The sequence below is a fragment of the Chroicocephalus ridibundus genome, chromosome 4, assembly GCF_963924245.1.
Source record: "Chroicocephalus ridibundus chromosome 4, bChrRid1.1, whole genome shotgun sequence".
In the NCBI taxonomy this organism is placed as follows: Eukaryota; Metazoa; Chordata; class Aves; order Charadriiformes; family Laridae; genus Chroicocephalus; species Chroicocephalus ridibundus.
Window position 1 is genome coordinate 95,559,809 of NC_086287.1, and position 15,353 is coordinate 95,575,161.

Consider the following 15,353-nt stretch of genomic DNA (forward strand, 5'->3'; position numbering starts at 1 on the left):
AAATGAAGTGAATGTTTCGTGAAAACTTTCTGCCTAACAGGTATCTTCTCTATCAGATGGGGCTGGCACTTTCCCATCAGCAATGCAGTATCTTTATTCCGGGAACTGAAACTGGGAAATGGAAACTCAAACCAAATATCATCTTTGTTTTCTTCTCCAGTCATACCCCATGTGAGTATGCTGGAGTGAACCAATTTTGTGGCTCCCACTTGTATCTTTCCTGCCCCTTTCCTTTCTTTGGTTTCTCTTCGTCTCTTTGATCTGGAGTGAGAGTGAGGCAGTAACTCATGTTATCAGTATGTGCCCTAAGATGTACTTGACTGATCCTCCACAGACGCATTTGCATTTTATCTCACTGGATGTGATTCATGAGAACTCAGTAAATCCGGAAAATGCTCTTTCTGGTGCTATTTTTTTAAAATACACAAAGATGAGGATCTATTGGCAAAATGTAGACTCTTGGTCTACCGTCTTATCAGATGCCTTGATGTTACCAGAACAAAGAAGTCTAAGCACTTTCAAAATTTGCTTCATTAGTACTTTGCATAGTGAATTAGTTGCTCATACATTTTCATGATTTTGGTGGCATTGCTGGAGTATGCTGTGATGGTTTTCTTCGTTAATGTAGTACGAGAATAGAATCTACATCTTCAAATTTAATATCAAGAATAATTTTCTGACTAACTTTTTCTCACATGCTTGCCAGGCTTTGTTTGCTTTGAACTGAGCTTCAGAATTTTGTTTCTGAGCTTGTTTTAGTGATACAGATTAAAATTTCTATCCTTATTTGATAGGGTTATTCTTTAATTATTCTTTTGAGGTTTGTATTGTTTAGTTAGACCAGACTAGTGTTCCTGTGAGGAAACTTCAGCACTACTTGTAGTCTGTCAAATGCCTTTGACACCTTTTGCTTTATAATTTTTGTTTAAATTTTTTTTAATTATTATTTCTTAAGTAGAATGCAAAATTCAGAATGAAACATATATTAGCTCAAATTTCAATGAAGTCTTATTTATCATTTTACAGGGCAATGTTGTTAGAAAAGTATGTTGTCATAGGTAGATTTTCCTGAATGCAAGTCTGTGAAAGCTAGTAGTAGCCATAATATGACTGGTGTGATGCGTTCCAATCATGAGAGATGCATTTTTGGCCAATTTTGATATTACTTCTTTTGTTCTAGGTGGAGATGCTTCTATTATTCCAATTAGTGAATCAGAGAAACGGCTTTCTAAGCCAGTGACTGAAGATGATGCAGCTGGACAATCAGCAGAGTGTAGAAGTAACCATGATCATTTGCATCCAGAAGATAAAAGGAAATCAGAGAAAACGGCAAGTAATCATATGATCAAGAGAATGAAAACAGACAGTGGTGGTTATTTTTCCGTAATCACTGAAGACCTGGCTGTTCAGCAAGTATCTGTGAAACAAGAAGACGAAACAAGTACAAATTCTGCAGAGATGCAAACAGCTAATAAGGAGACTGGCTTAGGGAAACCAAAGGTAGTAGATGTTTATAGAACTGGAGCAAAATGTGTGCCTGGAGAGCTGGATGATGCCCGAATACCTGGGGTAGGGTATCATTGTGTGGGATTATTACGAGTGAAGCCGGGTCGTGGGGACAGAACGTGCTCTATGTCCTGCAGTGATAAACTGGCTCGCTGGAATGTGTTAGGGTGTCAAGGAGCTCTTCTGATGCATTTCCTGCAGTATCCAGTGTATCTGTCAGCAGTTATAGTGGGGAAGTGCCCGTATAGCCAAGAAGCTATGCGGAGAGCAGTTATTGAAAGGTAAGTGCTCTCCTTTGGAAATCAGGTAGTGTGTGTGGAGACAATGAGTTACGGAAGACAACAGGTGTCACGCAAATACCAGGACTTTGCACCAAAGTCATCTGCAGAAAATGTGAATTTCTGCAAATCCATGTTTTCAGAAAGTAGCCCTGTGTAGTATGGAGTAAAGGTGACTACTGCTGATGAGTCAGACTTGAAGATTCACAAAAGAATTGGTGACTCCTTGGTTGTCCCTTCACTGAACAGTGAGAAGCTGTTACCCACCTGAGTTTTTCTAGAAGCTTTCCATCAGAAAAAGCAGCTGGAAGGATACAAACTTTGTGTAGTGAAGTTGACTTTTTCTTGCCCTCTTCCTGACTTTTATTTCCTCAAGCAGGCTCAAGAAAAGTTTTAATTGATTTAGTTATCCATACTCCACAAAGTTGTTCTGAATATCTATAGGTTCCTTTTATAGGATTGTGTTGGTGAGCAAAAGCACGTTTTATTTCTTGCAGGACCATTCCTTAAAATTAAATTAAAAAGCCCCCAAATCCATCCATCCTAAAGGCAACTTGACTGAAATGACTCCAAATGAATGCACAGGTAGACTTTTGCACTGTGGAAGGGATGTCTTTCTGGTTGTCCTTACAGATGTTTTTATAACTTAGCCTTAACTGAATTTCTTAGTTCTTTGGAAGCTTTCACTGATTTTTAGACCCTGCTTTCAGACTTACTTTCCAGCAAGTAAAAGGTGCGGTATTTTAAACTTCTTTTGAAGGGAATTGCTGTCTTCCTAAGTTTGGATCCCAACTTAAAATTTTCCAGGAGGTTAATACTGGAGTTATTGCATACGCATACAAGTCCATCCCATGTAAAATTTCAAAATTGTATTGTCAGTCCATTCTCAGCAGAGGTTTTTGAAAGCTGCGATTCTAAAGTTTTGACTGTATCGTGTGTTCAGGTGTGCTGCCCAGCCCATGGAAACTGAGTTATAGACGTAACGTGGAAATTGCTGTGGAGTGGTAGAGTGCATATAGGTTTAGAAAGATGAATGCTATTTGACAACCAGATTGGAAAATCATGATTTCATGTCAATGCTTTCTATTAGTGTTTTTTCTATTAGTGTTAATTGTCACTTTGTTGCTTTTTGAGCAAAACTTAGTGCTTCTGGGACACTACGCTTGCATGTAACCGAGCATCTCTCGTTGGTCTATTCCACCACATTCGCACTCATTTGGATGTGCGGTGCAAGTTCACCTTTTGTAGTCTGTGCGTTCTGAGGGATGCACTTCAGAATTCTGCCGTGCTGACCAACTTGAAAAATTTCTGTGATTAAGTGACTGGCCTGGTAGACAAGGGTAGGACAGTGAATATTGTCTACCTAGACTTCGGTAAGGCTTTTGACACTGCCTCTTGCAAGATCCTTGTAAAGAATCTGTTACAGTATGGGCTGGATGAGCAGACCATGAGGTGGATTGAAAACTAGCTGAATGGCTGAGCCCAGAGCGTGGTGATGATTGGACACAGTGTAGTTGAAGGTGTAACTAGCCATGTACTAGGTCCAGCCCTGTTTAACATCTTCGTTAATGATCTTGATGATGGCGCAAAGTGCACCGCCAGCAAGTTTGCTGGTGATTTAAAACTGGGAGGAGTGGCTGATAGGCCAGGGCATTGTGCTGCCACCCAGAGGGACCTCGACAGGCTTGAGAAAGGTAGGAACCTCATGAAGTTCAGCAAGGGGAAGTGCCAAGTCCTGCCCCTGGGGAAGGAGCGGCCCCATACACCAATATGTGCTGGTAGCTGCCCAGCTGGAAAGCAGCTTTGCAGAAAATTGCCTAGGGGTGCTGCTAAACCCCAAGTTGAACGTGAGCCAGCAGTGTGCCCTGGCAGCACAGAAGGCTAATGGTTTCCTGGGCTGCAGGTCCAGGGAGGTGATCCATCCCCTGTACTGGTGAGGCTACACCTGGAGTGCTGTGTCCAGTTTGGGGCTGCTCAGTACAAGCGAGACGTGGACATACTGGAGAGAGTCCATCTAAGGGCCTCAAAGATGTTTAAGGGATTGGAGCATGTCTCCTATGAGGAAAGGCTGAGAGAGTGGGACTGTTCAGCCTAGAGAAGAGAAGGCTTGGGGGGATTTTATCCATGTGTATAAATATTTGAAGGGAGGGTGCAAAGAAAATGGAGCCAGGCTGTTTTCAGTGGTGCCCAGTGACAGTACAAGAGGCAGTGGGCACACGCTGAAGCACAGGAGGTTGGTTCCCTCTGAACATCAGGAAACACTTTTTCAGTGTGCAGGTGATGGAGCGCTGGCAGAGGTTGCCCAGGTTGTGGAGTCTCCCACCTTGGAGATACTCAAAAGCCATCTGGACACGGTGGTGGGCAACCAGCTGTAGGTGGCCCTGCTTGAGCAGGGAGGGGTTGGACCACATGAGCTCTGGAGGTCCCTTCCCACCTCACCTGTTCTGTGATTTAATGAAGTGGTTCGGGACACATAGCATGTGACAGCTCGTACTGGTCAGCTGGAAAAAGACCAAGTGTTGTGTTAGACTGGAAAGGCAAAGCTTATGTGCATTTCCATGGTGGTAAAATTTTGATTGCTTGTTTGATGTAAATTACATCCAAGATTTCCTTTTTCTTCCTGCTGTGAGTAGTAGAGCTGTGTTAACCCAACCTGTCACCTCAGGGAAATTTATGAGAGGAGAAGTGCACTGCTGCTAAATGAGGAAAGTCATCTGCTGTGCACTGGCTTTTTTGCTCCTCAGATCCTTGAGTTCATGAAAACTATCCCAGCAACAAAGGGACAGGAAGTGTTTGTTTTTTTTTTTTTTTTTTTTTTTGCTAGGAAGTTGAATCAGTGCAACGAAGGAATTCGTAAGCATTAGGGGAGAGTAAATGGAACTGGGCAGAGTGGGGGGGGAAGGAGAGCAAGAAAGAAGCTGGGGAGCTGAACCACTCCCTCTAAGAGGCAGTTACTAGACCAGTTCATCTGAAAGGTTTGACTTTGTTTAGTAACTCCTTTTCTCCGTAGCCTTGCATCCTTCTAGGATAGTTATAAAAGAGGTCATAGTATATTAATAGGGGAAACTCTAGCTACTTCTCCAGTGGAGCTTACTGGAAAATCCGTTCCCGTGTAACACGAGACAAGAATTTGCCCAGCCTCATTCACCTTGGGTTGTAAAGTCAGGCACTTCTGCAGACTATCACATCTGACAATGTGAACCTCAGTCGTAATTCATTCCTGCGCTATGTAAATATTATGATTATTAAACACGTGCCATTTTTTCCTCCTTATATGATGCTAATCCCATTCGGTGTGTAATGGTAATTTAAAGTAACAAAGATGAGATTATACATGGAACTCTTAAGTATATTTTGTATCTTTCTGGTCTTTGATTTTGAACCTTTAGGTCCCTAAAACAGTTTTTAATGTAATATGGTTGACTATGTAAATACTTGATTATTGTTTTTTATTGTGTTTGCAGAAGTATATTACAGTTTTTATCCTGTTTTATCTCCATCGATTATACTAGCTTTTAACTAGACCTTTTTTAAAATCAATTCATCATAGTTTTTTTTAGGCTGGACAAGGTCTTAATAAACTATGTAGCTTTGTTTTTTTAACAAATACTTTTTTGAAGGGAAAAATGTCCCCAAACCTCCTTGTCTGTCTTTTATAACTCGTGTTCAATTCAGTTCTAACATAAAAGTAACATGTTTTAGATTATGAAGGGAAATTGCACAAAATGGGCTTGTTTGGGAAGACCAGACTTAAAATGACTTGCATTTTTCCGTGTTTACTTTAGGTGTCAGCACATCTCGTTTTTACCAGATGGTTTTCTCGCTCAGGAAGTTAAGCTGCTGCAGTCGGATCTTCAGTTTGAACATAGCCGTCAGGCAATTCATGAAGTTCAAACTAACAGCAAAACAAAACTTGTTCCTTGTAGTGCAGGTGAGTTAACTTGGGCTAGGTGCATAACTATATGCAAAAGTCCAAATGGAAATTATGTGGGTTTAGTGGTTTGCTAAAATGGAACATCATTCATTGCCAGTGCTAGAGGCAAAGTGTGACTTACAGCATTAAATTAATTTCAGGCCAGAACTTAATTGTTAATAATTAATAATATCCACCTGAGCCTCTAGTTCTCTGTAGGGAGTTTTCAGACTGAATAAACACTTCGTTGATGCCATTTAAGAATTTATAATCTAAACAAAGACAGAAAATAACCAGTGAAAGCAAAAGTTCTGAGGGCATTAAGAAAACAAAAATATCAAAAGATTTCCTGTTTCAGTTAGTTTCACATTCTGCTTGGTAATGAAGAGAATACGTGCCATGCTGAGTTATGACTATAATTGCTCCAGAAACCTGTGAGCGTAGAAAGAACGCAGAGCAGTATAGTGTAAAGGTTTAATTGATAAAGGTTTTGGACATTGCATTTTTTGTCATGGCGATGAATGAATATGCAAGTCACGTTGTGACTTAGCAACAGGGGCTCATTTGGGTAAAAAAAACGAGTGGAACTGCCACTGTATATGTATGGTTAAGCAGTTTCTTTAAACTTAGACATGCCTACCTTCTGCTGTTGTGATCTTTTCTGGCTTAACTGGAAGTTATTCTATTACAGTAGAGCTGATGATAAAATAGAATGGAAACAAAGAGTTCCAGGAAGGAAAAGATTTTGATTCTGTGAGATGAGAAACAAAATCCATCATTGAAAAATTGTGACAGTTCACTTAGCAAAAAAGATCTGAAGTCAACTGTGGCTAAATTCCTGTGTGTGCCTTTCTTTCTGTACAGTTACTCAGATAATTTTGTTAAATAAAGATGAATGATGCTTTATCACACATTTTTTTGCCTATATGAATTATGCTGGGATGACTTTTTTCTTCTAGAATAGAGGAGTAGAATAAACTGTAAATTCATGACTGTTACACTGAGTATTGAAATATGCTTGATAGAAACATTTCAGCTGGTATTTTTAAAAAGAAAAATGTGTTCCATTTAATATTTTGAAGTTTGTGATAACTATAAAGAAATGAAAGAATAGAAAATGTTTTCATTTTTAAGTAAATTTTTGCCTGCTTGTCGGAATCTGATATCCTCTGACCAGGTGGTTTTAGATACTCCACACATGGAAGGCTTAATGTTTAATACCAGTTGTATGTATTTAATGTTGTTTGATGTCACACACAGGACTTTAATTATTAGAGTGATACAGCATTATACCTAAGTCACAGCGCAAGGACAATTCACACTTAGCTGAGTATGGCAATTGCAGCATAAAGTTGAATCATAATACAAGTGTGATTAACCTAACTAATCTCCATAATATGCTTTATAATATGTAGCTTTTGAGCCTCTTGAATGGCAAGGTGGTATCATGGAGGAGAGAATCTGTGAAAATTGTCTTTAGAGTTAATGCATGTGCAGCTATTTTGCCTGTTAGGAACACATAGAAATGGAAGAACTTGGAGAACAAAAATTGTGTCAAGGGAGTAGAAGTTAAAGGCTCCGGAGGGACAGATTGAGCATGTTTTTGCTTCTGTTAACGTGCTACTGATGCTTTTAAATCTATAAGGTATGGCATGCAGTTTCAGCATTAGGAAGTTTACAGTCTATGATGGTAATAAGGTTACAAGAATGGGGATAAAGGATGAGGTGGTTGGCACTTGCTATCTCTTCCAACAAATTATTTTTATTTGACTACTAGCTAATAACATTTTTCAAGTAAAGTCTAGAGATACTTGATGTATGTCAGTTATCAAATGTAGCAGACTATTTAGAGTATACAATACACAAATAATAGCACACAATAAATTAATACGGAAAACACAGAATGACTGGTGCAAGTAGCTTAGGGGGGTATTTCATAGCCTTATATGAAAACAAGCTGTCTGACTTGGAAATTTCTTCATTCTTTGGCTGAACAGGATGTACAAAAGAAAGTAGAATCCCCCTAAAAAGGGGAGAATTACAAAGCTGGAGGCCAAATATTTAGAGGCATGGATTCTTGAAGGACATGATTAAGATGAAAGCTCTGTGTGTGTATATAATTTTTTTATTTTTTTTTTAAATTAAACAGAATTTACCTGTTCTTTTAGGTACTGGAATCCTTGCCCTAGAGAGCCATGGTCTTCTTTCTAGTTTGAATTTTTTTTTGGAAGCAGCATAGTATCATGTGACCTCATAGAATGGAAGGAACTGTTAAGTTCTGCTTTGGTGATGAGAGCACCTCCCTTGTTCATAATCCTTTCTTCTACAGCTATCAGTTGGAGTGCGGTCCCTGAGCAGCCTCTGGACGTCACCTCAGATGGCTTCCGGCAGGGAACAACAAAGAAGGCAATTGGGAGCCACCAGAGCAGGTGTGAGAATGTTGTGATATCTGGATGCATGTACGTACTTGTTAGCGTACGTGCCTCTGTCAGCTCGTGTGGTGTGTAGTGCATTGTCAGAGCAGAAAGAAATCAAGGGAGTGGGGGAAAGAGGGGAAAGGTAGGGAATGGGGGAAAAGGAAGAGTCACTGTGTAAGGGAGAGTAGGGGAGCTGGAATGACAAAAGTTGAGTGAGGGTTAACAAGTTTATCCTATTTCTTCTTTGTCGCTATTGATTAAAGAGAGCGTTGTAGACAATGGCGGTAGGGTCTATGATCAGTCCTTAATAAAAGACAACTTAGTTATTGGTGAAGTTAGCAGAATTTTTGCGTTGTATCTTTTGGATTGATGACTGTGAAGGAAATGTGTGTGTTGCAGGTTGTCTTTTTACAGTTTTCTTTTCCTGTAAGAGTCAGGCCAGCAGACCTGGATGTATGATTGCTAAAAGGTGTTGCTTTGAAATGTGACTTTCTGCTTTTAAGTTTGAAAATGTTATGAAACGCTTGTAGCAGATTCCTAACACAAAACATGTTACCTTTCCAATTGTAGTCATGACACTGTGCTCTTTAATAAATGTCATAATCTTCTGTCAACTATTAATGTTTAAAGAAACAGTTACAGATTTTTCTTGTGGTTGAGAGGAATTACTTGTAAATATCTGCTTGTAAACATTACTTGTAAACAATCAAATTTCTCCATCTCTCTACATTTTCCTCAGTTTAGGTGAGGTGACCAAAGTTACCATTGCTCTCTGAAAGTTCAGCTTGGGGGTTAAGGTCATGTTTTGGTTGTTGGCTGCTTATAATTTCCAATTTACCAGTGGTCGTATTGTTCACTTTTTCCCAGGCTTTCTGGGAGAAAGAAAATAATCCTGACAGTAGTGAATAAAATAAGTGGAGCTTAGACAATTATTGTGGAGAATTCATTCACATGTCTGCAAGTTGCACATTCTGAGCTTATCAAAGTTAGGCCTGAATTGACTGAAGTTTATCCTGGCATATCTTAGTATTTCCAAATTTTCTCCTGGAAAGAAGAGGACCATGAACTTTGTGGTTGTGGCAAGTATTGGTGTCTGGGGTATTGTTAGCACAGGTGACCTGGGTGACTTAGTGTGTGTTTTGAGACAGGCTTTATGCGCATTGTAGAATATCGGTATTCAATATGTGGTGTATAAGGTATTCCAGAAGACACGTGAAAGATCAAACAAACCAACCAACTCCTTTTTCTTAGTGGGCTTTAATTGGTTACGTAATATTTGTGTATCTGCTCTAAAACTTTAGAGCCATCTGATAGCTGCCAGTTTGCACAAAACTGTAGGAACTTAATTATTACCATAGAATCATTTAGGTTGGAAAAGACCCTTGGGATCATTGAGTCCAACCATCAGCTCCACTCTACAAAGTTCTCCCTTACACCATATCCCTTAACACCACATCTAAACGAGTCTTAAACACATCCAGGGATGGTGACTCCACCACCTCCTTGGGCAGCCTATTCCAGTGTCTGACCACTCTTTCCGTGAAGAATTTTTTCCTAATGTCCAGCCTAAACCTCCCCTGCTACAGCTTGAAGCCATTCCCTCTTGTTCTATCGCTAATTACCTGTGAGAAGAGACCAGCACCAGCCTCTCTACAGTGTCCTTTCAAGTAGTTGTAGAGAGCGATAAGGTCTCCCCTCAGCCTCCTCTTCCTCAAACTAAACAGTCCCAGCTCCTTCAATTGCTCCTCATCAGATTTATTCTCCAGGCCCTTCACCAGCTTCGTTGCCCTCCTCTGCCCTCGCTCCAGCACCTCGATATCTCTCTCGTATGGAGGTGCCAGAACTGGACACAGTGCTCAAGGGGTGGCCTCACCAGTGCTGAACAGGTCTCTCAACACCAGTATTGTTGAGAGATCCTCCTCTCTATTTTATGTGTGTTCAAAATTCACTAAAACATTCAAAAGTTAGTAAAGAGGGCCCACGAGACTGTGTGATGGCAAAGGTCTTGTTTCCTGAAGAAATCAGGATTACAAACATCATCAGGGAATAAGTAAACTGTTCACACTTTTGTGATAAACAGTCACAAAAGGAACTTTTACAATAAAAATAAGGAATTTATAGCCTTATTGGGGGGGGTATTTAATAATAAACAGGACTTGTTTTTCTACCCTATTTTTTTCCCCTCAAGGAATCTCAGGGCGATTGGTAGGGTATGTTGTTTGGGGCTTTTCCCCTCCCCCCTCAATATGCTAGATAACACTAAATATCAAGGAAGGTAAAGCTGACTGACTAAAAGGAATTTGTAGGTAGATGTCTGATATGTGCTTTTGTTAATGCTTAGTTAACTAAAACACCAAAACCTACAGTATGAACTTTTGGCAGATTAACATGAAGATGAAATTTTAAAGCATCTTTGCATGCCAATTTTGGGGTTCTTAAAGAACATACTAGCAAAATGGAAAGGGGTTTTGTTTGGTGGCTTTTTCAATGCTTCTGGAAAATCAGTTTGCACATGCTGGAGAACTGAATCAGTCATTGTGAAGACAAATGTATAAAGAGAATTTAATTAAATAGAGAAAATAGCTGAGGCTTTCAAAACCAAACCTTGCTTTATAAACAGCTCTTCTGATTGCCTTCTCTTTAGAGGAAGAGAAGGGCTTAAAGCTTAGAGATGCGTATGGTATCTTCAAAAGACTTTTCAAACTTTGACTCACTTTATTTTTTAATGAGCCTCTTTGTTTTAAGTGGCCTGCAGCTGTTACTGAATGTGTCCTCGTCCCCATTGTGAAAAGGACAGCATTGTTCCAGATATTTCTGATGGTTCTTTTATTAGTTTTGAGTAATACAAAGTTTGCCAGTTTGAACAAGCCTTTGAAGTCTCTCTGTGCTTGTGTGATCAGTTTTGGAACTAGTCCTTCTGTCTCACCCTTGCTGTAGTTGTGGTCTGATGAGGTGCAGTCTCACACGGGTACCAATGTGGGGATGTTAAAACGTTCTCTCTGCAAACTGACAGAGTGTTGGCTGGGACAATGGGGGCAATGCAGCACTTTGTCAATATAATATTTAAAATGAAGCGAAAAGGCAGGTGGACAGCTCAGATGGGGTAGGAAAAGTTAAATTGTGGAGAGCTTTTTACGTTCTTTGGGAAGTGAATATAATTTTTGTTATCAAAAATGTTCAGCTGGGATGTACTACTGTGAGCTGTAAGAGGAAGTGCATTTCTGATTTCTATTTTCAGTCAGAATTTCTGATTTCCTTTTTTTTCTTTTTTTTTTTTTTTCCCCATCAGATCGAAGATCTGTAAAGTGGAACTCTTCCATACGTTCCAAAAGCTGGTGACAAGTATTTCACAAGAGGATCTACCAGACACTCTCCGGTAAAGACATTTTCATTATATTTAGAAGAGTGAATTTATCTTAATGAAACTCAAGAATACTGTGATGATACCAGAATCTGCTCATGAATCTCACTTTAGATAAGTTCATTGTTAAAATTTGATACTTGGAAAAATATGGCATGTGCATGATGGGTTAGGAAGACTCTTTTTGGTCTTTTTAATCACCTCCCTGGAGAAATAGCTGCTGCATCTCATGTGTTAATGACAGACAGAAGAAATTGCAAGTGGTTTGTTTATTTGGAGTTAAGGTAGGAGTCTGGGACAGCTGGTCTCTTCTGAAGGCTTGCTGCTTTTCAAAAGGGTAAACTCTGTTTCTGATCAGTGGAGCCTTGTCTTTCTCTGGTGCTTGATCTGGTGTCTATTGGACACCTCTGTAAGCCTCTTCAACTTGCTATCTTGGTAGAAAACTCTACATTTTCATTTTTTTTCCTCAGTTAAAGTGGTCGTGTTTGAAAGTGGTGGTGGACAGCTGGGGAAGGAGGAGTGGAGAGGGAGATGAGAGGAGGAAGTAGTATCATTTTTGAAAATGGAAGCTGTTAGATCAGCTGCCTGCAGCACGGTACCCTTGATGGCTTTCAAACCCCCCATCCCAAAATTGCCATGGCGTTATTGATATCTGGTTGGTGTTTAGTAATTCTATCAAATGCCACTTCTTTGCTTCACAAGAGGAAAGAGTTTGAGTTAAAAAAAAAAAAAAGAAATTTTTTTCTTTTTTTTTTTTCTTTAGGAAAGTCTAGGCGAAATTTTTTTTTCATCTAAGTGTATGATGGAGTAAGAGCTAGTAAGGTGAAATAGTGTGTCGGGCCCTTTCTGCAATGCATGTATTATGTAGATGGGAGACTTTCTGGACAGAAGAGAAAGAAGCTTTTGCCTGAGGAAGGCGTACTTGGAGGTTTCTTTTACATTATTAGAAACAAGTTTGGTTTATCAGACTGGAGTTTCTTGCGGTAACCATCCAGTCTGTCACTTCACTACATGCATTACGTAATTGGTGGCATTCCAGCCCAAATAGCTACTACAGAGCAGGGCATAGTTTCATATATACAGAAACTTAGCTCTTGCTCTGTCTTAGAGATTCTGAGAGATGTAGAAGGTTCCAAATCCAGTGCCTTGGAAGGTTTATTTTATTCTAGACTATTTCCAGGTATGATTTCACCAGCTCTGGGGATGCAGTTATACCAGCTGTTGCTAATTTAACTGGTTGTCGCTGCTGATGGGGTGGTCCTGCAGCAGTCTCTGCTGCTACTTGCTGTAGATTCCTGTTTTCTCCCTTCTATCAGTAGCACTTCTCCAACGCTATGGTAAGCCAGTTCAACTAGCTAATGTGGCAGAAAACAATTTCCTTGTCTTCTATGTTTTCTATTGAATTAATGAGCTGAATTTGCTCCTGGAAAGCTAATACAGATAAAAATCCATGCAGAGGAAGTAGGAGGTATGTGTGGCTCAAAGCAGGGGAGATAGGCCATTACTGCCTTTCATGGTACCGAGACATTTAATGAGATGAACTTAGACAAAGCAAGCGCACCCTGGTTCTTTAATTATTGGATCTTGCTTGCTTTTGAGTTTTTTGAATTAAAGACTGCAGTTACCTTCTGTGTCTGTAGAAGTGTCTCATAACTATTTTAAAGTTCTGATGTCAATATGAGTCATGCTATTGCTGAAATGGTTTCAACTGATTCTATAACTGGAGATACACTTTCTCCTTAAGTCAGTTTTAAATATAGAATTATTAACCTCTTTTGGGTGGGAGTTTGTCCTCACTTGTTTAGCCGTCGTAATTTCCTCAGAGTGTGAGCCTGGTGCGTTGTTGGGTAGGTGACTCATTGTGCTGATCATGTGCTGCTTACGTAAAGTCACTTCACCTCAGGGCTTTTCTAGACTCCAGTGGCTTTGTAATTTCCTTTGACTTTTTTGTCCTCTACTGTTTTTCTGTCTGGGTTTCTCCTGACAAAGTCCAGCTGATTCGCAGATGTGGCATCATTTTTAGGCTGCACAAACTCTATACAGTAGAGGTGCTAGCTCACCAGTCATCCAGTTGCTTTCCTTTTGAAGTCTTTGTTTATCCTACTCTTCGCTTAAAAAGCAAAATAAAAAATGTTTTTGTATTCCTGTTTCCTTCTTCTTTTTCCCTTTCTACGCAATATTCTGGTACCTTTTCTTCCTTTCCTCCTTGTAGACTGAATTTGATTGGACTTCAGATAAGAAATCCCACACTCTCAAATTGTTTCCTCTAAACTCCTGTGGATTTAACTGTTTAGGATTTTCTTCCTATTCAAATGCATCTTGTTATCTCCTCCCACAAATGTTGGCTCTAGTGCTATACTGTCACCCAGTTTCCTTTTCCCACTTTGCCCCTAAGTTCCTGCCTTGCCTCTTCTAGTCCACTTTTTGGTCTCTTGCCTCCCATCCCTTCTGCTCCATCAAGGGAATCTCATTCTGTATTCCTTTCAAACTGGCTGAGCAGCTTGTCTTGGTAGTTGTAGGGTATATTAGGACACGGATCATTCTTTACGTAACCCTTCCTTCATCAACTGTTGTCCGCTGTCAGACCTAGGATACGGGGGCAGTTAAAGCTTCACATGGAACAAGTATACTGATTCTGATGGTCTTTTTTCTTCTTTCCTGTGTCTGAAGCTGCTTCTTCTGTTTTTTGTGCCTGCCTTTCTCTTTCATTCTTCACTTCTCTCCAAAGGATCAGTGTGGGCACTGTTAAATTGGAACAGGTGGAGAGCCTACCAGGGGCAGAGCTGTGGTGGCTCTCCTAAAAGGCACATTTAGGAATTTGTAGTGGTGTAGCTTAGCTAAGATGCTAAGCGTAACATTCAGCAGTTGTTTTTTCAGGATTTAGCTTACTTGCTTTCAGCTGAGACTGTGAGACAGTGGCGGTGTTTGTCTGGCATTATCTAAATGCCACGAAGAACCAGATAATGCAGTATTGTGCTGTCCCAGCTTTTTCTTCCTTTCTGACAAATTCTATGATCTCTGTCTTCTGTGCCTTAGTTAAATTCTCACTCATCTCTCTAGCTAATCTATCTAAAATGTTGTTTCTTTATAACCTCTTACCTCCACCTGCCGTACTTCATCCTCTTTTGTTGACTCCCTCTCACATTGTTTTTTGTAAATGTTTTGAAATTACTCATACATAAATTCACTTTTTTTCTTTTTTGTGTTTTCTATGCTCACTGTAAAAGGAATGATGGCACACTGTTGGGCAGTGTTGTGCCATTGTTAATGTGAATTGTGTAACAGTCTCTGCAGTATTATTATTGTTTGCAGATCACTTGGTGGTAATATGGCAAAGGAAGTTTTTTGCATTGTTGTGGGTTTGTTTTGTGGTGTGTGTTGTTTTTTTTTTTTTTTTTTTTTCCCCTGCTGGTAGAAAAAAGACATGCCTCGTTCATCACCCGAGGAAGTGAAACCCTTCTTTTGTCATACAGTGGCATCCACGTACTGTCCCCTGGCATTGCTGTTTGTGCAAGGTGTGTCTGGCCGTGCAACCCTTTGTTTCAATCTCGGAGACTCTTTGTAATATAAACCTGCCCCCAGTTTCATGCTGGGCTTGTTAAACGGATGACTGATCCTCTTTATTCTTAAATTGTAATTGGGAGCCATCACAACTACGATTGTTTTCTTCCAATTTCCCATTCAGTCTGCGGTATGGATGTTTCCAGTTCCTGTGACACCTAATGGGAGGAGTTGGGCTGTGGTACAGAGGAGTGCAAGGACTTTCAGATGGCTTTAAGATCTAAATATCTAGACTGAAGTATAGAATCTTTGCTTGGGCTTCATGTTTAAGACTTTTTGCCCATGTTCGCTTGTGAAAAACAAAAGGATTCTGACAG

General features: G+C 39.9%; 1 protein-coding gene across 7 annotated transcripts in view; it reads left to right on the forward strand.

The window, feature by feature from the left end:
- The window catches only part of ADAT1 (adenosine deaminase tRNA specific 1), a 29,782-nt gene that overhangs the window by 4,223 nt on the left and 10,206 nt on the right, over positions 1–15,353 (forward strand). For 6 of the 7 annotated variants that reach the window (XM_063334994.1, XM_063334991.1, XM_063334992.1 and 3 more), the window contains 5 exons: positions 41–171; positions 1,181–1,787; positions 5,570–5,715; positions 8,027–8,156; positions 11,404–11,490. In XM_063334994.1, the coding sequence (XP_063191064.1) occupies positions 41–171; positions 1,181–1,787; positions 5,570–5,715; positions 8,027–8,156; positions 11,404–11,490 (1,101 nt within the window). The remainder of the gene's footprint in view (positions 1–40; positions 172–1,180; positions 1,788–5,569; positions 5,716–8,026; positions 8,157–11,403; positions 11,491–15,353) is intronic. The other variant, XM_063334990.1, reaches the window with a different exon arrangement.